This window comes from Ornithorhynchus anatinus, chromosome 18 (assembly GCF_004115215.2).
Source record: "Ornithorhynchus anatinus isolate Pmale09 chromosome 18, mOrnAna1.pri.v4, whole genome shotgun sequence".
Taxonomy (NCBI): domain Eukaryota; kingdom Metazoa; phylum Chordata; class Mammalia; order Monotremata; family Ornithorhynchidae; genus Ornithorhynchus; species Ornithorhynchus anatinus.
Genome location: NC_041745.1, coordinates 372130 through 396049, shown reverse-complemented (window position 1 = coordinate 396049; position 23920 = coordinate 372130). Strand labels below are relative to the sequence as shown.

At 56.8% G+C, this 23920-nt stretch overlaps 1 protein-coding gene across 1 annotated transcript in view; it reads left to right on the top strand.

Annotated features, from left to right (window-relative positions):
* EPS15 (epidermal growth factor receptor pathway substrate 15) overlaps window positions 1-23920 on the top strand; it is a 74390-nt gene that overhangs the window by 42729 nt on the left and 7741 nt on the right. Inside the window, exons 13-22 of the mRNA XM_029083059.2 lie at window positions 6220-6292; window positions 11259-11420; window positions 12190-12387; window positions 15236-15439; window positions 15802-15879; window positions 16419-16509; window positions 17480-17515; window positions 18730-18869; window positions 20571-20640; window positions 23587-23657. Of these exons, the coding sequence (XP_028938892.1) occupies window positions 6220-6292; window positions 11259-11420; window positions 12190-12387; window positions 15236-15439; window positions 15802-15879; window positions 16419-16509; window positions 17480-17515; window positions 18730-18869; window positions 20571-20640; window positions 23587-23657 (1123 nt within the window). The remainder of the gene's footprint in view (window positions 1-6219; window positions 6293-11258; window positions 11421-12189; window positions 12388-15235; window positions 15440-15801; window positions 15880-16418; window positions 16510-17479; window positions 17516-18729; window positions 18870-20570; window positions 20641-23586; window positions 23658-23920) is intronic.

Genomic DNA, 23920 nt, shown 5'->3' with positions numbered 1-23920 from the left:
CCTGGAGAATATGTTCCCCCGACACGCCTTTTAAATGGTATTAGTTAAACTCTTACTATGTGTTTGCAAGCACAGTTCTAAGCGCTGGAGTAGATACAAGATTATCAGTTTGGACACGGTCCCCGTCCCATCTGGGGCTCACAGTCTAAGTCAGAGGGGGGAGGATTTTTTGATGAGGAAGACGAGACGCAAAGAAGTGAAGTGACTCGCCCAAGGTCGCACACAGCAGACAAGTGGCAGAGCCGGGGTTAGAACCCAGGTCCTCTGACGCCCGGGCCCTTTCCACTAGGCCACGCTGCTGCATGTACTAGAGGAATAGCTTCATCCCAAACCTGGCGAAGTTGTCTTCTGGGTCCCCAGTGTCGTTCTGGATTGGGCCTTGGGATGAAACTGGGCCGAGCGGGGGCGCGGGTGGGGCTGGGGTTGTGTTTGGTGAGGGAGTGGTAGGGGGTGGAGATCACAGACCGTTTCCCTGTTAGCACGTCCCTCGGAAGCTCTGCAAGGAAGTGAACCATTCTTTTCTACCAAGGGGGGTGGGTGTGGGCGGGTGGTACTGGGTTCTGTCAGTTGGGATAACATGGCTGGGGCTCAAACCCGCTGGGACTTCCGCTGGGACTTCCAGCGTCGCAAGAGCTCTCCCGGGCCCCACCGTGGCCGAAGAGATCCGTGCCAGAGCCGGGCCCGGCTTCCCGTTCTCCTCTCTGCTTCCTCTCCAGCCTTCTCGCTGCCCTTGCTGAGATCTGAGTCCGTGAAACCTCATATCGGAGGCTTCTGGTGCTGCAGGTTCCACTCCTGGGCGGACCTGGCCGTCTGAGGAGATTGTGGGTAGAAGCCAGATCACCGTTCGGGGAAGCCGAGATCATTTCCTCCGTCTCCTTGCCTTTCGGTCTCCCACTCCCAGCAGTCCGGAGAGCAGAGTTGGGCGTATCCTGCTGGCGTCTCCTCTCCTCTCGGGTTCCCCCAAGTCTTGGCACAGTCTGTTCTGCTCCGCACCCTGCTTCAGGCTTAGCCAACTGACCTCTCTGCGAGATCCCATCCTGCCCAAAGTGTAGCACTCCCTAGGTGATGCTGTTGGAACTTGCTCCCAGAGTGGGAATGTGGCTTCTCTCTGGAGCCCCAAATCTCCAAAGCCCACCCACTTTCAGGGGTCAGAGTCCCATCAGCTGCTTTATCTGCAGCTCCCTCCCTCCACTCCTTTCCTCCCTCAGGTCCCTCTCTCCCCATCTCTCCCTTCTCTCCTTCCCCTTCCCTTCCCTCTCCTCCCTCCCCTACCTCTAGGCAAACAAGCCAACAACAGAAGGGGAGAGAATCCTTTTTGACTCAAGCCAAGGGCCCTTTTGAAGACCCTTCTTCTGCAGGAGATCCAGCTCTTAAAGTAAAGGCGGTTTGTCCCCCTGTGGGATTCACTCCTCCTCGGGAAATGGAAAAGCAAACCCCACAGGGTGACACGATTGCACCCCGGGAGATGTTGGGCACTGTTAGTCACAGCCTGGAAGGGCTCGCCCCGTCCCCGCCCCACCCTGTTTTCCCCAGCAAACACGGGTAGCCCCTGTAGTTGTTTCCATGTCAGATGTGTATTCGTGTGATAGTGAAGGAAGCGGGACTTCCTTAATGCTGAGAGAAGTGAAAGGAATATATTCCAACAAAGTCACATCTGAAGTCAGTCTTACTCTCTAGATTAGAAGGCGGATTTTCCACACGATGCTCTCCTGATTGGCAGAAGTAATTTTCAGAAATGGGCATTGGGTCCTTTTTCAAAGTCTGGTAGGGGAACATTGAGCATAAGCGAGATGTGCTGGGAAGGGAGTGAGGGCAGAAGGATGCTGTGCGCGGTGAGGCCTCCTGCCCAGCCATGGGGTCTAGGGGCTGCCGGCCTGTTGTAATAATAATATAATAATTGTGATGTTTGTTAAGCACTTACTATGTGCCAGGCGCAGTACTAAGCGCTGGGATGGGTACAAGCAAATCGGGTTGGACACAGTCCCTGTCCCACGTGGGGCTCACCGTCTCAATCCCCATTTTACAGTTGAGGTGACTGAGGCACAGAGAAGTGAAGTGACTTCCACAAGGCCACACAAGAAGAGAAGTAGCAGAGTCGGGATTAAAGCCGATGATCTTCTGACTCTCAGGCCTGTGCTCTGTCCACTACGCCATGCTGCTTCCCCAGAGCTGGGCTTTCACGGGAACAGGCTGTCGCGGACGGTGTGGCGAGAGGGCCTCGCTCGGAATCCTCTCGCCTCCGTCTCCCCTCGCTCCTGCTCTTTCCCCAGCTGGGGACTCCCTCCCTCCCCAAATCCAACAGACTGCAGGGTTCCCGATGTTCGAAACCCCACCCAAGAAGGAGCCCACCTTCCCCGATGGCAAGCAGCGTGGCCTAGGGGATAGAGCACAGACCTGTGAGTCAGAAGGTCATGGGTTCTAATTCTGGCTCTACCACTTGTATTTTAGGTGACCTTGGGCAAGCCACTTCACTTCTCTGTGCCTCGGTTACTTCATCTGTAAAATGGAGATTGAGACTGTGAGCCCATGTGCAACAGAGACCGTGTCCAACCCAATTTGCTCGTGTCCACCTCGGTGCTTAGTACAGTGCTAGCACATAGTAAGCGTTTAATAAATACCACAATTAGTAGTATTATTATTATTGTTATTATAATTTCCAGCATCCTCAGTCTTCTAAGCCCATCAGCCACCAGCCGCCTCTGGCCCTTAGATTTATCTACCTCTGTCCTTGGCACTGACGTAGACATGTTTGGTTGATTAAATGGGGATCATTTAAGCTCACCCTCAGGGCCCCCGGCATTTATGTCCATAGCCATAATTTATTTTAGTGCCTGTCTCCCCCTCTAGACTGGATACGGAATGTATTTACCACCTCTGTTGAATTGGACTCTCCCAAGAGCCTAGTGCGGTGCTCTGCACACTGTAAGCTCTCGGCACTCAGGAAATACCACTGATTGATTGACTGTACAGTCAAATTACTTGGTAAAGACACCGGTGTGTATCTTCTCTGTTAGTGTAAGCTCCTGGTGGGCAGGGCCCGTTCCACCGGCTGGTCTTGTGCTCCCTGAGCACCCAGTACAGCACCCCACTGGGGGTGCTCAGGAAATGGGCAGAACATAGCCGGGATCCCGCCCCTCTGACTGCGTGCCTCTCTCTGGTACTTCCGCGACCCGTTCCGGTCCCCTCGCCCCCGGCTCTTCGGGCTCGGCCACGAGGCCGTCGTCCTTGCGGTTGGGTTGGGCTGACCAGCGGGGCCGAGCGGATGGACAGGGCCGGGATCTGCTCACACGTCTGAGGACGAGGTCGCCACCGGCACAACCAGACCCGGCTCCGTGGGGTCTCGCCACGGCCCCGCGTCCTCCCCTCCTCACCCGCAGACCCGCTGCCACGAGCGTGTGGCCGAACGGATGGTGACCCCGCCGGCAGCGGGGATGACAGGTTTCCAGATGGCTTGTGTCCTGGTGCTGTGACTTGTGGGGACTTGCGTCTAGACGTTGGCAGCAGGGTGGGAGCTCCCCCTCTCTAAGGAAGAGAAAGAAACAAAATTTCAGAGCCCCCAGAATTTCTGGATTTTTGTGCCCCAGCTTTGCCAATTTTTTTTTTCTGATTTCCTCTTGGGTGGGATTTATTGACAAAGAAAACTAAGGCCCACAATGGTTCCTGCATGATAGGTACCAGAGTGGGAAGCAGCATGGCCTAGTGGAAATCACTTTATCAGTGGCATTGATTGAGCACATATTGTACTATTACTGCTAATAATAATTATAATAATAGTAATTGTGGTTTTTGTTTAGACTATGTGCTAGACACCGTATTAAGAGCTGGAGTGGATAGAAATCAGTCAGGTTGTACACAGTCCCTGTCCCACATGGGGCTCGTAAACTTAGTCCCCATTTTCTAGATGAGATAACAGAAGCCCAGAGAAATGACTTGCCCAAGGTCACACCGCAGTCAAGTAGCGGAGCTGGGATTAGTACCCAAATCCTTCTGGCTCCCATTCCCATGATCTATCTATTCACTGGGCCACGCTGCTTCTCTAAGCACCTGGGAGACTACAATCTAACAGAGTTGGTAGTTGCCCAGAATGAGCTTAGAAGGGGAGACAGACGCCAATCTAAATAAATTCAGTTATAAATAGGTACATATATGCTGTGAGACTGAGGATGGGGTGAATAAAAGGTGTAAATCCAAGTTCATGGGTGACTCAGAAGGGAGGGGGAGAAAAGGAAATGAGGGCTGAGTTGGAGAAGGCCTCCTGGAGAAGAGCACCCAGTCCTGGGAGTCAGAGGAGCAAGTTATGCGATTGAATGAAGGAATGAATGAAGTTATTCAGGCCGGACACTGTCCCACATGAGGCTCACAGTCTAAGTAGGAGGGAGAAGAGGTATTGAATTCCCATTTTGCATTTGAGGAAACCGAGGCACAGAGAAGTGAAATGACTTGCTCAGGGTCATTCAGCGGGCATGGGGTGGAGCTTGGATTAGGACTCAGGTCCTCCGGCTACTAGGCCACGCTACTTCCCTTAAACTCTTGAAGCTCGTCACTCGAGCCATTTCGGTCCCATCGTTCCTTCTGTCCCTCCCACTTCTATACGTCTTCTCCACCCAAAAGCCTTGTCAACTGACTGATTTTTTTCACCCCTGTAGTAAACCGGGTGCAAAGCAATGTTGCTCTACCTCTCCCAGTAGACCTCATGGTGGGTGTTCTGGCCTGGGGCAGAAAAAAATAAGCTGGTGTTTGTTAAGCGCTTACTATGTGCCAAGAACTGTTCTAAGCGCTGGGGTAGATACAAGATCGTCAGGTTGTCCTAAGGAGGGCTGACAGTCTTCACCCCCATTTTATTGAAGAGGGAACTGAGTCACAGAGAAGTTAAGTGACTTGCCCGTGGTCACACAGCTGACAGGTGGTGGAGCCGGATTTAGAACCCACGAACTCCGACTCCCAAGCCCGGGCTCTTTCCACTAAGCCACGCTGCTTCAAAGGGGTGTTGTGTCCCCCCAGGGGACTTCCTCTGCCCTTTGGCACAGCCTCAGGGGAAAGTTGTTACCCAAGAAATGACTTGAGCATAAAATTCTGTGTCACAGATCGCCCTGGGGGTCAATTAGAGAAGCAGGGTGGCCTAATGGACAGAGCATGGGCCCGGGAGTCAGAAGGACCTGGCTTCTAATTCCGGCTCGGCCATTTGTCTTTTAGGTGACCTTGGGCAAGTCGCTTCACTTCCCTGCGCCTTAGTTACCTTATCGGCAAAATGGGGATTAAGACTGTGAGCCCTATGTGGGACGTGGACTGTGTCCAACCTAATTAGCCTGTAGTTATCCTAGCGCTTAGTACAGTGCCTGGCACATACTAAGTGCTTAAGAAGTACCATAAAAAAAAAAAAGGGAGATGTGAGGGTAAGGTGAATTACATGAACAAGGGGTCAGGAATCGTGTGTGTCTCGGTGTCCCTAATCCATTTTAATGGACGTCCCTCCCTGCAGACTGTAAACTCCCATATTCTACTTCCCCAAATGTCTAGTACGGTTCTCTCTACCTATTAAATGCTCAATAAATACCATTGATTGATTGATAGTGTATGTGTGTTGTGTGGGTGTGTGTGTCCCGGAGTTGTCAGTCAGAGACCGTGCTCAGCCCCGGTTCCAGCTTTGTAACAGCCCGGCCTCTCCTGGTAAAATCAGGCTTCTGTTGGAAATGTGCGCGCGGGCGCTGGGAGCCTGAAATCGCTGAAAGCGTCCAAGCCAGTCGCAGAGATCCGTTAACCCTTTAGCAGGCGTGGCTCCGGCTGTTTCCTTGAACCGCCGTTGGCGGGGAATCTTGTCACGTGCGCTAGGGGTTAAGTGCCCAGAGCTGACAGAACCCCTCCCTCTCTCTCCGGGCAGCTTCCATTAGGCAGCCAGCCGTTCCTTCCATAGCAACAGTGAGATCACCGAAGGCCGAGTATCTTCATTGATTATTTTTCTCCTCCTGCCTTCTGTCTTCATTTAACCACATTTAAATGAGAGCGCTTTGGAAAAAAAAACAAAACAGAAAACAAAAACCAGGCCCCGTTACTGTAAATAGATCTCGGCTTCATAAATAATTAAGACCGGAGATCGGTTGCAGTTTTCAATTGATGTTTCGCCATGTATTTAATGAGAGATTCAGGACTCGGAGGTTGGATCGGCCTCCCAGCCGTGACTGCTGTTCTCAAATATTCCTGCCTTGTTTGCTGGTCTTCCAGGGAAAAGAGGAGTGTGGAGCAGGACCTCCAGGAGAAAGAAGAGAGCATCCAGCAGAGGACCGGCGAGGTCCAGGTAAGGAGCCGGGGACCCGCATCTCGAGGGCCCGACGGGAGGGAATTTAGTCTGGGAAAATGCGCATCTCTTTGCCCGCCTGCTGGCTGAGGGAACCGGAGGGCCGCTCAGCTCTGGGCATGTTTAGGGTTTCTGTGAATGCCCCCCGGGCAAGGTAGGTGACTCTTTTGGGCTGCGGACATCAGCGTGCCGATGAGAAAATGGAGTTCGGCGGGGCCAGAATAACACAGCCCCCCCGGCGGGCGTTAGGGCTCCGTCTGCCTGCGTGTCAGCCGGGCTCTCCGGCGGGCGAGGGAAAATCCCGTCTCCCCGATGGACCGACGCGGATCGGTGGCCGGCGGGTGGCCCGGACCGCTTGCCGCGTTGCCCCCCGACGTTACTGCTTTTTCCTGATGTGGCTTGGAGCCTGATGGGGGCTGGCGATATAGGCCGCTGCTTCTCCCAGCGTGCACCAGTGCAAGAACGCGACCTGGTCCGACTTCTGGCCTGGTTTTGAAAAATTCTCATCTGAGAGCTAAGCCGGTATTTATGCGGTCTTTGGCGAACCGGCTGGTATTTCAAGCAGCGGTCGGCGTCAGCCTCAGCACTGGGATGAGATAATGAGCTTGACCAGTCACCCGGGTGTCCAAGGGGGTGCTTTCTAGGTGCCTGGGGGGACAGCGCAGATCTCCGTTTCGGAGTGGGGATGGGTCAGCTGCCGGAATAGAATTTTGTCGGGCCTCTTTTCTCCGGTTCCTGGATTCTGCGGACCGTCCGGGAGGATGGGGGCTGGGATGGCAGCGGATGAGGGAGGGCCGGGTCACGGGCACGCCATCTGTCATCACACCGCTGCGTCGCCTGGCTCTTCCACGTCTGACTGTGGGTGGGGGAAGGGCCTGGATCTGACAACTCCTGGGGGCAGATTTTGTGGCAGGACACGCACGTTCGGACGCACCGAGCTCTGGGGAGAGCTGGACGTGAGCTGCTCGCTGCCCTGGCCCGACCTGGCCTTTCAAGGAAGGCCAGTAGCACCTGAGACACCGGAAGGGCAGCTGGACCTCAACGAAACAGCCCTGTTTTCCAGGATGCTAGACAGATCTCAAACCGTGTGGAAGCGGAAAGAAATGAAACGCGATTCCGAAATAGTGACGTAGTGTGAAAATCTCGTGCCTGAGCAGACGTCCGAGGAAGGCTCCCAAGCGCTTAATGCAGCGCTCTGCCCAGGCTCGGCGCCCGTTACGGACGACCAGTTGTTTGATGGAGAACCACGGACGGCCCGATGGTGCGGTCGGGGACCAGCAGTGTCTCGGGTATTATTTTCAGAGCTTCCACCCATCTGGGTGGATGTCGGCTTCCTTCTCGCTTCAGCTGGCCCAGGGGTGTTAGTTTGGGAAAAGGCTCAGGCCTCCTGTAAACTGGCCACAGAGTGGTTCCCGGAGACACGTTCTCGCTCTAAGAAGACAGTACCCCGAAATTGAATGTCTCTGGGGCCCCGTCTGGGTCGGAGGGACCCGTGGCGTCGAGCCGGGAAGGTGGTCAGACCGGTTTATTGCGGACAGCGGTGGCGTGGACGGTGATCAAAGAAAAAGCCAGGAAAACGCCGCTTCTTGAAGACGGTGGGGTCGTCGATGCTGGCCGGCTCCGGGCCCCCAGTTGCTGCCACCGGCCCTCGATCGGCCCCGGTAATGATGAAGGAGCGGAGACGATCCCCAGATGATCCCGAGCCAGACTTTTTTTTTTTCTTTCATCAGCCCACTTCCCTGGCAAAGCTGCCTGGATTGGCAGGGTATCCCGTCCGGGCTCCCCCAGGAATGCCAGGAGCGGGGAGGGAGAGGAGACAAGTCAGGGACACGGGTAATCCACAAGCCTGCCAGTCAGCCCTCTGACGCGGGGCTCGTGGGGGTTGCGTTCTCTCAAGACCTCGGGGGAGAAGTCTTGTGTGATGCCATCCTCCCCGGGTGGGCACGATCAGCGCCACAGCGTGGGGTCCAGATGGGCACACGGTCAGACAGATGTTCCCCAGTTCCCTCCCTGCACCTTAACCACGGTGGCTAGAGAGCCGTCACGTGCCACGGCACAGGGGGTTGTCTGATCTGACGTTCGGCGAAGCAGACCCGGAACCCGGAGTGAAGAGGAGGCGTGTCAAGAGACCAGATGTCTGCCCGCGTGGGATCTTGCCAACTCTACAGCCCCCTTAGCGTTTTTTCGAGTTGGCCATTTCCCTCCCACATTTCCTGTGGTATCGCCCGCGGGGTTGGTGAGATGCGGGGAGCGGGGCTGCCCGCAGAGGCAGCTGAGACGCCGTTAGGGATGAGGAGATTTGGGGGCAGGGTGAGGAGTGCTCCTCTTGAGCTTTTGAAAACCGGGCCTGACCCGATCGGTACCAGCAGAGCCGAACTGGGCTCGCGGCGTCCCGTCCTCGGCGAGAATCGCCCCCCGATCTGCTCAACCCGAGGAGCACAAGTTCAGGCCTCGGCCCGAAATACAAGCTGAGCGTTTTTCTCCGGGCGATGTCCTGAAACACTCAACTCTGCCGGAAGTAGGGCAGATGACTGACTTGGGTCTGTTTCCCGTCCGCTTGATGTTCCCGTTGTGCCTTCCTGTCGGTGGGCATCAGCACTGCCGCCGTCAGATGGCTGCCCGGCCTGGCGGGGGCGGGGGCGAAGGCGGCCGTCAGCTCCCAGATCTCAGCAGGAGAGCTCCTCCCAAGAAAAGAAACAAAAGGTCGCGGCCCACCTCCCCCCACCCCAATAACTGCTCCTACAAAACAGAAGACTTCCTGTTTCCGGGGCCATGGAGAGAGGGCTGGATTCTTTCTTCCTTCCGTTGGAAGAGGACCTCACGTCTTTTGCCCTTGAGCTGTCGGTCAGGGAGAGACGCCCTGGCCCTCTCCCTCCCGGCCTTTCTGGGAGCCCAGAGGCCAGAGCAGTCAAGGGGTAAATGTGTGCTTGCGTGATGGGATGTGGGGGTGGGCGGGTGGATCCACGGGTGAAGCCATACCGCCCCGGGGGTGTCCCGACTAGCGGGAGAACTCCAGCCTGTCCTCTGGACGGTCCCCTCCCTCTCAGGGAGGCATTTTTGGCCTGTCTGGAAAAAAAACAACCACACACCGGAGAATGGAGTTGTTTCCGGCGTCTGAGTCGTGGGCCACTGTCCGGATGCGGGACTGACGATCGGGCGGCAAGAGTGGAACGACGGTCTCGGCGTCCAATGGGGACGGGGAGAGAATCAGCTGCTCCGGGGGAGGTGAAGGAGAAAGGTGGGGGTTACCTCCATTCCACCTGCCTCCTGGATTCTCCCAGACAGATGGTCTGGAAAATGAAATGGGTTTTTAGCAGAGGCAACCCCGGGGGCCAGGAAGTGCCCGCTCTTTCCCTTCCTGCTGGTGAGAGGACCCCACTGGCAGTCCGGCCTCTCTTTCTGCAATATCCTGGGCCTGCGGGATAAGCAGCTGGGCATGGGCTTTTCTGCTCACTTCCTCTCCTTCCGCTAACACCGAGGGCAGGACGGGCAAGCACGGGATTGTTGTGACGGTATCTGTTAAGCGCTTACTACATGTCAAGCGCTGTTCTGAGCGCTGAGGTAGATCCTAGTTAATCAGGTTGGACACAGTCCCCGCTCCACTTGGGGCTCATGGACTGTTTGCTTATAGACTCTAAACTGCAAACTCGTTGTGGGCAGGGAACACACCTGCTAATTCCCCATCTAGACTGTTAGCTTGTTGTGGGCAGGGGATGTGTCTGTTTATTGTTATACTGTGCTCTCCCAAGCACTTTGCACAGTGCTGTGTACACAGGAAGCGCTCAAAAAGTAAAATGGGGATTAAGACTGTGAGCCCCACGTGGGACAACCTGATTCCCCTGTGTCTACCCCAGCGCTTAGAACAGTGCTCGGCACATAGTAAGCGCTTAACAAATACCAACATTATTAAAAGTACCGATGATGATGATGTGCCTGGATTTCATCTTCAAGAAAGTGACCTTGGCCCTCGGTGATACACGGGCCACAGTCCCCGTGCCAAAGGAACCCCTGCTGCAGGGGAGCTGACAGGCACCGAGGCAGTCAGAACAAATGAGGTGGAATAATCAGATGGGCACAGGCGCCAGAGCCGAGGATGGGCGCAGATAGATGCCCGGGGGCAAGAGGCGGTTGGGAGACTGATAAGTATCGGGACACCGGCATTAGTCGGGGCGGAGCCGTAGAGGGGTGAAATCTGTGGGAGATGTTAAGAGGTGGGGTAGGGGGGACTGAGCTGTCAGAGAGGGAGAGGGAGTCAGGCCTCGGGGACAACGTGAGCAAAGGGTCAGAGGTGGGTGGGGCCAGGAGGTGGGCTTGCGGGGGAGCGGAGAGCAGGAGCCGGGGAGTAGGGGGCGAGCGGAGTCTGTGAGGTGGAGAGCTTTGAAACCAAGAGCTTTTACTTGGGGTTGAGGAACGTGGGAAGACGGGTGGCGGATGGTCAGGTGGGAGGGTTTGGAGGAGAGATGAGTTCCATCATATATAAAGTGTGGATTGACTGAGCGCCCCATGTGGGACTTGGGCTATGTGCCACCCCATTAGCCTGTGACTACCCCGGCGCTCAGTACAGTGCCTGGCACATAGGAAGCGCTTAACCAATACCATTTTAAAAAAGAAGTGTGGGTGGGGGAGAGCCCCGGGCTGAGCCACGCTTCAACTCAGCAGCGAAGAATCTGGCCCGGAGCGGGGGAGGAGGGGGATGTTCGACACACAGGCACGTAGTACAGTGTTCTGCGCACAGTGAGCGCTCAACCGACGTCACCGATTGCGGGGGTGTTGCGGGTCTGGGCCGAGGCCTTGAGAGGAGTAGGCGAATGCTGCCCGGGAAGGTGGGAGCGGAGGGAGGAAGGCATTGTCCTGAAACCTGGGTATTTTCTTTACATTTTAGAATTTACTGATCCACTCTGGCCCTGAAGAGGGGAAGTATCACAGCGTTTGGTATCTTTTTGTTTTTTGTCTTTCATTTCTTCAGGATCTTCAGGATGAAGTCAAGAGGGAGAGTACTAATCTGCAAAAGCTGCAGACTCAGAAACAGGAAGCGGAGGAACTCCTGAACGAGCTGGAGGAGCAGAAGGCCAAGCTGGAGGAGCAGCTTCATGACATCAGACAGAAATGTGCCGAGGAAGCCCAGCTGGTACATTCCTCCGCTCCCAGCCCGGCTCCCAGCCTGGCTCGCAGCCTCCACGATCGTTTTTTTTTTCCCTGTTTTTCCCCGTCGGGTGTTAAGTGCTTACTCTGTGCCGAGCAGTATGCCAGATTGAAGGCAAACAGGCCATACCCTGTCCCTGCCCTCGCTGGGCTCTCGATCCAAGGAGGAGGAAGAGCGAGCCCCTTATTCCCATTTTCCAATAATAATAATAATAATAATAATAATGTTGGTGTTTGTTAAACGCTAACTATGTGCAGAGCACTCTTCTAAGCGCTGGGGGAGATACAGGGTCGTCAGGTTGTCCCACGTGAGGCTCGTAGTCGTAATCCCCGTTTGACAGATGAGGGAACTGAGGCACAGAGAAGTGAAGTGACTTGCCCACAGTCACACAGCTGACGAGTGGCAGAGCTGGGATTTGAACCCATGACCTCTGACACCCAAGCCCGGGCTCTTTCCACTGAGCCACGCTGCTTCTCTAGCTTCTGCTTCCAAGTGGGCAAACAGAGGCCCGGAGGGGTTTAAGCGACTGGCTCGGGTGGCCCAGGCTGTGCTAGATGGGGACCGTGGCTACCGTCGGGCGGGTCGCGGTGTGAGGAAGTGCAAGAGCGAACTGGGTTCCTCCGGCCCCCACAGACACCCGTAGCCAACTCTGGGTCGTCCCCCGTGGGGTTTCATTCCCAGCAGCCTTCTGCTTCTGATTAGTTCGATTTTCACAGCGTGTTCTCCCCTCCGTCCCCCACCCCCGGCCCTGCAGGTCTCTACCCTGCAGGCCGAGTTGGCGAGTCAGGAGTCGCAGATCTGCGCGTACGAAGAGGAGCTGGGCAAAGCCAGGGCGGAGCTGAGCCAGCTGCAGCAGGAGGCCTTGGACCTGGCCGAGAGCGTGGAGGCCGGGCGGGCCCAGCTGGGGCCCCTCCGGGACCACCTGCAGGAGTCGCAGCAGGAGATCAGCTCGGTGAGTCCGTCCGTCCCGCCGGCCGAGTCCCCTTCCTGGCCGCGCCTCCCTCTCCGTTCCCCTCTCCTCCCCTCCCCTTCCCCGGCCCACCCCTGCTACGTTTGCCTTTCACTTCCCACTGCTGGCGTCGAGGACCGCGCGGCAGGCCCCGGTGGGGCAGTGGGCTCTTGGCTTCGGGCCTCGGTTGCTGCTCCCCAGCTGTCCCCGGGGCTCAGTTCTCCTAGAATGCCCTCCCTCCTTATATCCGACAGACAGTGACTCTCTCCGCCTTCAAAGCCTAACTGAAGGTCCATCTCCTCCAAGAGGCCTTCCCTGACTAAGACCTCCTTTCCTCTTCTCCCACTCCCTCTGCGTCACCCTGACTCGCTCCCTTTATTCATCTCCCCTCCCAGATCCGCAGCACTTACGTGTATTCTGTAATTTATTTATCTCTCGAGTCCTCTCTCCATCTATAGACTCTAAGCTTGTATCTGTTCATTGTTATATTGTACTCTCCCAAGTGCTTAGTACAGTGTTCTGCACACAATAAGTGCTCAATAAGTACGCTTGAGTGATTGATTGAATGAAAGCTGATGTCCGAGAGAGGCCTCCAGAACCCAGAGAGGTGCTCTTCCCGCCGCCCTCCTGGACGCCGACGGTTTGTTGTTTTATTTCGCCTGATGCTACCGTGTCAAACGCCGTTCTAAACACTTGGGTGGGTGCAAGTCAGTCAGGGCAGACACAGTCCCTGCCCCTTGGGAGTTCACAGGCTTAAGCAGGAGTTAGTCAGCCGATGGTATTTATTGAGCACTTACTGTCTACAGATCACCGTACTAAGCGCGAGGGTGAATACAGCAATAAACGGGCACATTCCCTGCCCATGATGAGCTTATAGTCAGAGAAAGGAGAACAGGGATCGAATCCCCCTTTTACAGTTGAGGAAACTGAGACTCAGAGAAGTGAAGCGACTTTTCCAACGTCACACAGCTAGCGACTGGCAGAGCTGAGATTCGAACCCAGGTCCTCGGACTCCCAGGCCCATCCTCTTCCCACTAGGCCACGTGTGGCAGAGGAGGTCACGCTGTCCGAGGGCGGCTTCCCTGCCGCGGGGGGCCGGGGGAGGTCATGTTTGGGAAGTGGTTGCCCCGGGGTGGGCAGCTGAGCAGGCCGGCGCTTCCAAGTTGTCGAATTTCCTGGCAGAAGCCGCTGCTTGTTGTTTGAACCTGACATCTGGATTTTCTTTCCGGCTTTTAAAGCATTTTTAGCTCTTCGATTCCAAGCCAGGCTCACGGTTGAGGAAAATTCATTCGGTCTCAACCCAGATTGCTTTGGAAAAAGAGCTTCCTTGTAGTTTTCCAGATGTCCGTCGGCGGCCGTTCCCACATCCCCATCTGCCGGTCTAGTGTTTATCTGCCGGATTCCTTCCGTTGTAAAAGAACTTGCCGACGTCAGCTCTGGGCTTCCGGAGGCTTTCCAGCCCAGCCCGGTGCTAGGCCTCGGGGTAAAGGCGACCTAGTCAGATCAGACACCGTCCCCGTCCCACTCGGGGCTCACGTTCGGGGGGAGGGAGAGCAGGGATCTGAGTCCCATTTTATAGATGAGGAGACCGAGGCCCGTAGAGGTTAAGTGACTTGCCCAAGATCACACAGCAATCACTGTCCTGGCAGAGCGCTCAGCGAAGCTTTTAGGAGTACAGATAGTCAGGAGACCCGATCCCTGCCGAGAAGGAGTTTACAAGCCGGACGTTCTTTTAATATCTGTCTTCCCCTCTGCACTGTAAGCTCGCTGTGGGCCGGGAATATCCTGCCAACTCTGTTGTACTCTCCCAAGCACGTAGTGCAGTCTGTGTACGTGGGATTTTGTCACCGAATCTGGGGGTTGAAAGGGAGGGAGAAATGAGACAAAGATTAGGCCGCGTTTGCAGGCTTCGTCGACGCGGAGGAAGGTGGTGCTGTGTCCAGTGGTGGGAAAGTTAGAAGGGAAGGATTTGGGAAGAAATCGGAGGTGTTCCGCTTTGCATATGTCGAGTTTGAGATGTCGGCAGGTCATGCCTACAGAGGTGTCCGGGAGGCGGGAGGGAATGCGAGAGAGCGGAGACGAGGAAGGGAGCGGGGCTGGACAGGTAGGTTTGGTAGTTGAAGCGGTGAGAGGAGATCGGTTCCCCAAGGGAGAGGGGGATGGTTGAGAATCGAAGGGAACTCAGGTCGAAGCCTCGAGGGACGCCCATCAATCGGTGGTATCTGTTGAGCGCTGTCCTGGGCGAAGAGCGCTGTACTGAGCACTTAGGCTAGTATAATGGAGTTAGGCTAGTGTAACCAAATAGTAAAATAGACTCGGGAGGCACCATCCCTACCCTCTGAGGGCTTACGGCCTAGTCAGGGAGTGGGGATGCCGGGGAAAGAGCCGAGAAGGATCGGCCGGAAAGATGAGGGAGAACGAGTGTCAGAGAAAACGAGGTCGGGTAGTGTTTTCAGGAGAAGGGGGCGGTCCGCTGAGTCGGAGGCTGCCTCGAGGTCTGCAAGGGTTAGGATGGAGTAGTTCTGGTGAGAAAAAGCTCTCGTGCGCTTTCTCTCTCTCGCTCTTTCTTCTCCCACCCTGACCCCATTCGGGGGCGGTGTATCCCACGGTATCGGTGACCCCCCCCCCCTCGCTCTTTATTTAGAAAATGGAGACCGGTGGCCGGTGCCGGAGTTCGGGCCGCTCCTGGCGGTCGCTGAGCCCCGGAGAGGGAGAGGGAGAAGGAGACCTCTCCCCGCCCCCACAGCCTGGGGGGTCCCGAGCCCAGCCTGGTGAGACGGAGTGGAAGTGAAAGCCCAGAAGGCTGGAGGTGTGGGAGGGTTGGGCAACCGGGCTCCCTTTGTCTCTGCAGATGCAGATGAAACTGAGCGAGATGAGGGAAGTGGCCCCCGCCGGGAGCCAGGGGCCCTGGGGCGGCAGCCCCCACAGCATGCTCGTCAACGGCAGCGCCGATTACTGCAGCCTCAGCAACAGCAGCAGCGACACGGCCAACCTCAACGAGCACGGCGAGGGTCCCAGCCCGCGGGAGGCCGAGCCCGGCCCGCCCGCGTCGCCGGTGAGCCCGCCCTCCCTCCCCGGGGGCCTCTCGGCGCCTTCTTCCGCCGGACGCTGGGCCCGGCACCCGGATCCCTCGCTTTGTAGGGGGAGGGCTTCCGGGCCGTGGCCAGCCACGGTCGGGGTTCCCCGATGCCTTCGGGATCCCTCGCACCGGGCGTTGGGGAACCGAAGGTAACAGCAGGAGCCCTGGGCCCCAGGCCTCGGGGAGACCGGTGGTCCAGTGGTGGTGAGGAGCGGCGGGTCTTACCGTTGGGTGAGGTCATTTCTACTCGGCATGTCTCTCCCGCTTCTACCGACAAATAGGTCTCCTCTCGTCGTGCGGTCTAAGCCCGTCCGTCACCGTCCGTTTTTCTCTCTTAGGTCAGAAGCAGCCCGGAGATGGCCGACATGACCGGGACGGACGACAAGGAAGAGCTGACGATAATTGAGAGCGAAAAGGTGGGGGCGCACGGGGTTCCGGTTGGCTTTTGGAGTCCAGCGACCCGTTCTGCTCCCCGGGTTCCAGAGTCCCATGGAGGCGGAGGCTCCTTTCTCCCTCCCTCCCTCTCTCCTTTTCCCTTTCCCGCCTTCCCGACTTGCTTCCTTCCTTCCTCACTCTCTTCCTCCCTCTTCCTCCCTCCCGTCCTCCTTCCCACCCCTCCCCTAATCCAAAGCCGGGGACCAACATGCTTTCCTGCCCCCGTGTAAGCCCGTTCCAAGCACCTGGAGCTAAGTTTGGGTCACCTTTGAGGGATTCTGGATCTTGCCATTGCTCTACGTATTCATGTATGGAATTGGCTTCCAGCTCCCAGGGTAATCTGCGGCGCACCTCCCTGCCCCCAGCCCCTCCCCGCTCCCTCAACCCCACGCCACCGAACGAGTGAGAACACCATCATTTCCCTGGTGACGGGGACCAGGGCTGGTCCGGTTAGGCCCGGTAACGGCCGCGGGTCTGGGTCTCGTCCGCTGTAGCCTCAACGTGCCAACCTGTTTTTTAGGAAGATCCGTTTACTGCAGAATCGCATCCTCTGTCGGATCCGGTTGCGGAAGCGAGCCTGGACTTCTTCCAGACCGACCCCTTTGTCGGCAGTAAGTGGTCCCTTCCCAAATGACCCCAGAGCCCTGAGAGCCGGAGGGGGGTTGCAGCTCGGCCGAGGCCCATCCGGGCGTCCCCGGGAAGGGGACCCGAGTGAAGGGGAGGGGCCGTGGACGAGGGCGTCCGCTTTGTCAAGCAGACTTGCAGATAGTTGCTCGCCTGAGGTGACGGTCCCTGGACAGACGGGTGCCCGCCCCCGGCTGCCCCGCTCTCCCCTGACTTTGTCCTCAAAGGATCAATGGAGTGGCTTCTCCTGAGCCCGGCTCCGCCCGCTGCTGTTGGCCAGCCCCGAGTCGGCAGGCCAGTCAGTCATTCGCATTTATTGAGCGCTTACGGTGTGCAGAGCACTGTGCTGAGTGCTTGGGAGACTGCACTAGAACAGACACATTCCCTGCCCAGAGCCGGGGCGGCCCTTCCGGAAGGGCAGACGCAATAGCGGGGAGCTTTCTGCCCCACTTCACCCTCGACCCCCGACCCCTGTGGCCCATTGGCGTTAAGGGAGTCGGGGAAGTCGGAGGGCTGGTGATCCATGCCGCGTGTCCTGGGGAAGACCTGTCCCAAGGCCAAGGATGGCTTGCAATCGATCACTCGTATTTATTGAGCGCTTACTATGTGCAGAGCACTGCACTGAGCACCTGGGACTGCCACTGTGAGCCCCACGTGGGACAGCGACCGTGTGCAACCCGATTTGCTTGTACCCACCCCAGGGCTTAGTACAGTCCCTGACACATAGTAAGCGCTTAACGAATACCATAATTGTTATCGCGATCGTTACAATACAGCAAAATTAGACGTGTTCCCTCCCGTAACAAACTTACAATGTCGACCGAATGGAGGGGCGGCTTGAGTCTAGGGAAGAGGGGAGGAACCAACAGCGATCCCCAGGAGTGGGGGCGGGCTCTGCGACGGCCCTCTGAGTAAAGTTTGGGGGTTTTAACTGCTCCGTCTTTGTTCTGACCACAGGTGACCCTTTCAAGGACGACCCTTTTGGGAAAATTGGTTAGTGCGTTTTCCCCATTTTCTGTTTCTCGCTTCCACCGGATCCGGTTTCGGTCTCGACCGTATTCAGGCGTGTGCGGCCGGGGCTCACTGGTCAGTCGGTCGGTCATCGGTATCTCCTGAGCGCCCGCCGTTTGCCGTCTCAGGCTTGGAGCTGTGGCTTCAGCCACATCCCTTAGCTGCTTCTCAATGGTCTCCTCTTCCCTCCTGGGCCAAGGTGGCCTTTGGTCACTAGCGGGGTGGACCGTGAGCAAAAGGTGGGATCAGGCGAGAGCAGTCTCGACCGCTTCGGGAGCGAGAGCAAACACCAGCCAGCCTGGGGCCGTTTTCTGAGTGACCAAGGGCCCGGACCCAGTGCTTAGCACATAGCGATTGCTTCGTAAATGCCATAACGATCACTGTTATGAATGTATTAAGAGCAGCATGGCCTAGTGGATCGAACCCGGGCCCGGGAGTCAGAGGTCGTGGGTTCTAATCCCGGCTCCGCCACATGCCTCCTGTGTGACCCTGGGCAAGTCACTTCACTTCTCTTGTGCCTCAGTTACCTCATCTGTAAAATGGGGATTAAGACCGTGAGCCCCCTGTGGGATGGGGACTGTGTCCAACCTGATTAGCTTGTAACTATCCCAGTGCTTAGAACAGTGCGTGGCACATAGTGTTTAACGAATACATTTTTTTTTTTTCAAAAAAAGGACCCTTTCTCATCGTGGCCAGACAATGAAACGTCAGCTGAACGGGCCGGGGCCATGGTCTCAGAAACCCTCCCTTTAGGCGATCGGTAGTATTTACCGAGTGCAGAGCACTTTACTAAGTGCTAACATATGCGATCCCAGCGCTTAGCGAGTTTACAGTCTCCTGGGGCATATGGATGGGACAATAAGTTTCCAAGTCAGTCGTATTTATTGAACACTTACTGCGTGCAGACCACTGTACTAAGCACTTGGCACAACCGTATAACGTCAAATATCCAACAGTACAATAGTAAAACAGTAAAACAGACCCATTCCTTGCCCACAACGAGCTTACAGTCTAGCGGGAGGCAGGAGGGAGAGCCGTGAATGGCAGAGGGCTAATGTCGTACATCAGACGTGGAGCCCCCGACCCTCTCGACGGCTCGGAAATCAATCCATCGATCAGTCAGTCGATGGGGTTTACTGAGCATTTCCCGAGTGGCCGAGTCCCGTTCTGATCCCGTTCTGACTCTCCCTTCGTAGATCCATTCGGGGGCGACCCCTTCAGAGGTTCGGATCCGTTCGCGGCCGACTCGTTTTTCAAGCAGTCCACCGCCGACGACCCCTTTGCCGCCACAAGCCCCGACCCTTTCAGCGCGGCCAGCAGCAGCAGCGATTCTGCCGTGAGTTGGGGCGGGGGGGACGGGAGCGAGGGGACGGACCGGGAGTGGTGACACAGCACTGGGTCCTAGGCCCCGTTCTGGCACTTGCCTGCTGTGTGACCGTGGGCAAGTCACTTCACCCGTCTGGGCCTCGGTTTTCTCATCTGTAATATGGGGATAAAATACCGATCTCCCTCCTTCTTGGACTCGGAGCCCCCTGGGTGTCAGGATCCGTATCCGATTTGATCGATTAGACCGTAAGCCCGTCAAAGGGCAGGGACTGTCTCTATCTGTTGTCGATTTGTACATTCCAAGCGCTTAGTACAGTGCTCTGCACATAGTAAGCGCTCAATAAATACTATTGAATGAATGAATGAATTACCGTGTATCTACACCAGTGCTTAGAACAGAATAAGCGCTCGATAAGGGCTATTGCTGTTCTTACTTCTTAAGCACCTTCTGTGTGCAAGGCTCTGTTTTAAGCAGTGGAAAAAATAACACAGGTGAGAATTAGACATGGCCTCTGGTCGTCCCCCGGTACTTCCAATCTCAGAATGGAGTTATGGGGGGGTGGGGTTAGGAGCAGATACACGAGGGAAGATGAGATGGGTGTGTAAAAAAAAGCAACCTAAAAACCCCGGACGAATCAACGAAGCGGTAAAGCCGCTCCCGTTGTAGCCAACCCCACTACTAAGGTGTCTTTCTCTGGCAATGGCATTTTCGAGACCCTTGAGATTAGTGCTTAACTAATACTATTAAAAAAAAAAAAAATCATCATCCAGGTAGCAAACACTGCAACATGTCGAATCCAAACCCCAAGTTCCGGACCTCGGCATTCCGCCTGGTTTCTCTCGGTTAATTGTTTTATCTGTGAGGTATTTGTTGACTGCTTACTATATGTCAAGCACTCTTCTAAGCGCTAGGGTAGATACTACGAGGTAATCTCCTGCGCACACAGCCTGTCCTACACGGGTTCACGGTCTAAATGGGAGAGAGGGGGATTTAATCCCCATTTTGAAGATGAGGGAACCGAGGCACCGAGAAGTGAAGTGACTTGCCCGGGGTCACAGCAGACAGGAGGCAGAGCCGGGATTAGAACCCAGGTCCTCTGACTCCCACGCCCAGCCTCTTTCCATTAGGCCTCGCTGCTTCCCAGATCCTCATTTGGCTCCTGATATGCGGGCCTCTCCCTGCCAGGCTCGGAGCCCGGGCAACTGCAGTGGCACCGCCAGTAGTCCAAGCCCTGCCCCAGAGCTGCCCGCGGTGGGCGTCGCTGAACCGTGGAGCCCCCTTCCCCATATGGACCTGTCAGATTTGCCCCGTTAGCCCTCTCCCACCCGGCGGGAACTGTGGGGATGAGGAGGTGGTCCCGGGTACCTAGGCGGGGGCCTGGGAGTGCCAGTTCGACCCAGGGTGTGGGAGTGGCGGCGGGTTTGACTTCTCCCATGTCAGGAAATTTCGGGATTACCGATTTCCCAAACCGCAGATTTTTGCAACAGGGCAGGGAATCCCTTGGGGGTCGTTAGAGAGCTGAGATGATGCTAAATTGGGCCTGGGGCATCCACTCGTGGAGGAATCCACTCCGGGACCGGCCAGGTACTCCGGGGGCTGCCGCTCCAGGCGGGGTCGGTCCCTGGGATTCAGAGGGCGAGGGGGTGGTGGATTCGCCCGGGGACGTTCCCCCTCCCCGCCCACGCCAAGGATCTCTCTCCCGGCCTCCAGGTGGAAACGCTGAAGAGCGACGACCCTTTCGCTCCCGGTGGGACGGCGGGGGCCGCGGCGAGTGACCCAGGTAGGGAGATGCATTCCAGATGCCTGTTTCCATAGGGAACCCTCTTCCCCCCCGTTCCCCGGCTTTCCCACCGATCCTGAATTATTCAGAGAGCTTCCATTCCTCCGTGTAGGCCGTCTGACCGTCCGCCTTTCCTCTGCCAGTTGGGTTGGGGTTGGGTCCTGCAGTGTGGACTCAACAGCCCCGTGGCTTCTATTGGTCGTATTTTTTGAGTGCTTACCACGTGCAACACGCTGTATTGAGCGCTTGAGAGAGTACAGTTCAACAGAGTGGGTAGACACGTTCCGTGACCACAGTGAGTTTGAAGTCTAGAGTGGGGATGACAGACATGAATACAAATAAGTAAATGACGGACGTGGATGTAAGTGCGGTGGGGCTGAGGGTGGGGTTTGAAGGAGCAAATCCAAGCGCGAGGGTGACGCAGAAGGGAGTGGGAGAAGAGGAAATGAGGGCTTAGTCAGGGAAGGCCTCTCGGAGGGGATGGGCCTTGGTTAGGCTTTTGGAAGTGGGGAGCGTAATCGTCTGTCAGACGTGACGGAGGGCGTTCCAGGCCAGAGGCAGGATCCGGGTGAGAGGTTGGCGGTGAAACTAAAATAAACAAACACCTCTTGCTGGTCGGCACTCGTGGACCCTGGGGGGCCCCAGCAGGCCCTGGAGACCGCCAACAGCCCCCGTGCCGTGAACGCCGGGATGTATCCTGCTCGTAGCCGCCAATCCGGGGAGCCCTCCGAACGCCAGGCCTCGGAGGATCATCCAGGCCCGGAAGCCCCACGGTCCTTTCGACTCGAGGCCCCTTACGGAAGACTGAAGCGGGAGGAAGTCACCTCATCTGCCCTTGGGCACGCACAGAGGGGGCTGCAGCACCCGCGGCCGGTGACACCTCCCCTCTCTCCCTTCCCTCCATTGCCACTTGGGGCCGCATGGAAGAGGCCTGCCCGGCCGGCGGGAACCAAACCGAGGACGTGAGTCTGGTGGGCGTACGAGGAGTAACGCCCGGGAGGCAAAGAGACCAAAAGAGGTCGTCGGAGGAGGAAACGGAGCACGGCACGGAGGAAGCGGGTCGACGCCTAGCGTTCAGGCCGACCGCCTTGGCGGTCTCCCTCCTAAACTGACTTTCCGTCCTGCAAATCTGTGTCAGCCCTGTTTGGCGTGTATTTATTAGGCGTGTCCCTCCTAGTCTATCCAGTCATTTCAGGGATTCTGCAATAATGACTCACCGGGCTTCTCATAACCAGGGCCCTCGGCCGTGCCAGGATTTTGCGAATCCAGACCTCCGACCGAAACTCTTGGCTTCTCCGCGTTCCCTTGCCTGAGCTCGGGCCCACCGTACCCCATCTGTTATTCAGTTTTATCCCTCTCCCTCCGGGGGACGCTTCCCTACCAATGGTCTGTGCACATTTTTCCCATCCGACCCTTGTGCAACTTGCCAGGTGTCTCCCGGCCCCTAAGGCCGTCTCCAGAGTGCCCGGAACACACGTATAAATGAGATCCCATCTCACGACGGTGCCGTTCCTGAGAAGTGGGAAGGATTTGTGTCATTCTGACTCCTACGCCGGGCACCCTCAGCTGGACCTCACCTGAAAAGCGAGGCCCCGGGGATTCCGGAGAAACCCAAAGACGCTTCCGTGGACCGTGCACTGTAGTGGGTGCCCGTGGAACGCCCAGAAGCCGGCCTCGGGGAGCTGGTCGTCCGGCGCAAGCAGGAGGGAGAGATGGACAAACACCCAGTGATTCAGAAGGAAGGCACACGTGTGGGCAGACCGGGTGACGCCTGGCACCTCCGCCTTGCCCGGGGCAGTTGGCGTCGGGGAGACCGGACTCCGGTCTGTGATTGACCGGAGAGGAGGGGCAGTGGGAGTCGAGAGAGACTAAGGGAGGGAAACAGATATCTCAGTCCTTAGCCCGGGGAGTCGCTCACCGCCCAAGCTACAGCACAGCTGAGGAGAATCTCCCTCCGCCGGTCCCCTCACCTGCCGACCCGTCGACCGGTCTGAAGTGGGGAGAGAGGCGAGGCCCCTTTCTTCTCTTCCCTTGGCACCGCTCCCTGGTGACAGCAGCTCAGGGGTCCCTCGGGCCCGTCCTGGGCCCCCCGAGAGCCTCTCAGGGGGATTGGAACTGCATATTCCGGAGGGTTGTTGGAAGGAGACGTCCGGGACGGGCTCCGAGGAGAGAGCACGACTTGGCTGGAGAGGGTGTGTAAATAATCCCCAGCAGGAGAAAAGGGAGCGTCCTAGTTGGACGTGGGAACGGGTTCCCACGGGGAGCTTCTGGCAGTTCCGGAAGGGCTCCTGGCAGAAAAAGACGGGCAGGATGTGCTGGTACCAAGCCGGCTGGTGCCGGGCCCTGGAAATGGGAGCAGGGAGAGGAGCCAGCCTCTGGCCGTTCCCAGGCCCGGGTCGGGGTGCTTTTCGACCAGGGAGGGGCCCTGCTTTCGCCCGGCCAGCTGAGGGGCGGGCGGCATCCCCAGCGGGTCTGGGGAGATGTGCACAAGACGCAGACCGCGGCCTTCCGGCGTGAGCCGTCCGGGCGGAGCGCTCACCGAAAACCAGGAGTTCCTTGAGGGCTGGGGATAACGAATTCCAACTCCACTAGACTGTCCCAACGTAGGTGCCCAATAAATACCCCCGTCTGCGTGACGGCCATATTGTGAACTCGGTGATTTAGAACAGAACGACCCCCGTTAGCTTTGTTCCAAAAGGCGCCGGAGTGGAAAACTCACCCGCACACATACACGCACGCATTCTCTCTCATTCTTCCGGTAGCCTGATGGCTTATTATTCACTCCTGGCCACGGAATTTGGAAAACTGGGCCTTGAGTGAGAAGTGACATCTTCCCTCCATCTCAAGTTGGCTGAGCAAAAAGATTTCACTGGCTGTCTTCCTGCCTGGTTGTATTTATTTGCCCCGTGTACGTGTTTGTCTGTGTGTTGTGTGTTTAACCTGTAGATCCTTTCGCATCTCTCTTTGGGAATGAGTCATTTGAAGAAGGATTTGCCGACTTCAGCACTATGTCAAAGGTAATCTGCAGTGATTCACAAAGCCGGGAAACATTTGGCGTCACGGGAGCTGTTTAACGATGGAAATGTGGACCGTTTTCGACCAAGCAGCGTGGCCTGGTGGATAGAACCCAGGCCTGGGAGGCAGAAGGACCTGGGTTCTAATCCCTGCTCTGTCACCCGCCTGCTGTGTGATACTGGGCAAGTCACTTCACTTCTCTGTGCCTCAGTTCCCTCATCTGTTAAATGGAGATTGAGTGGGAGGCTCATGTGGGACATAGACT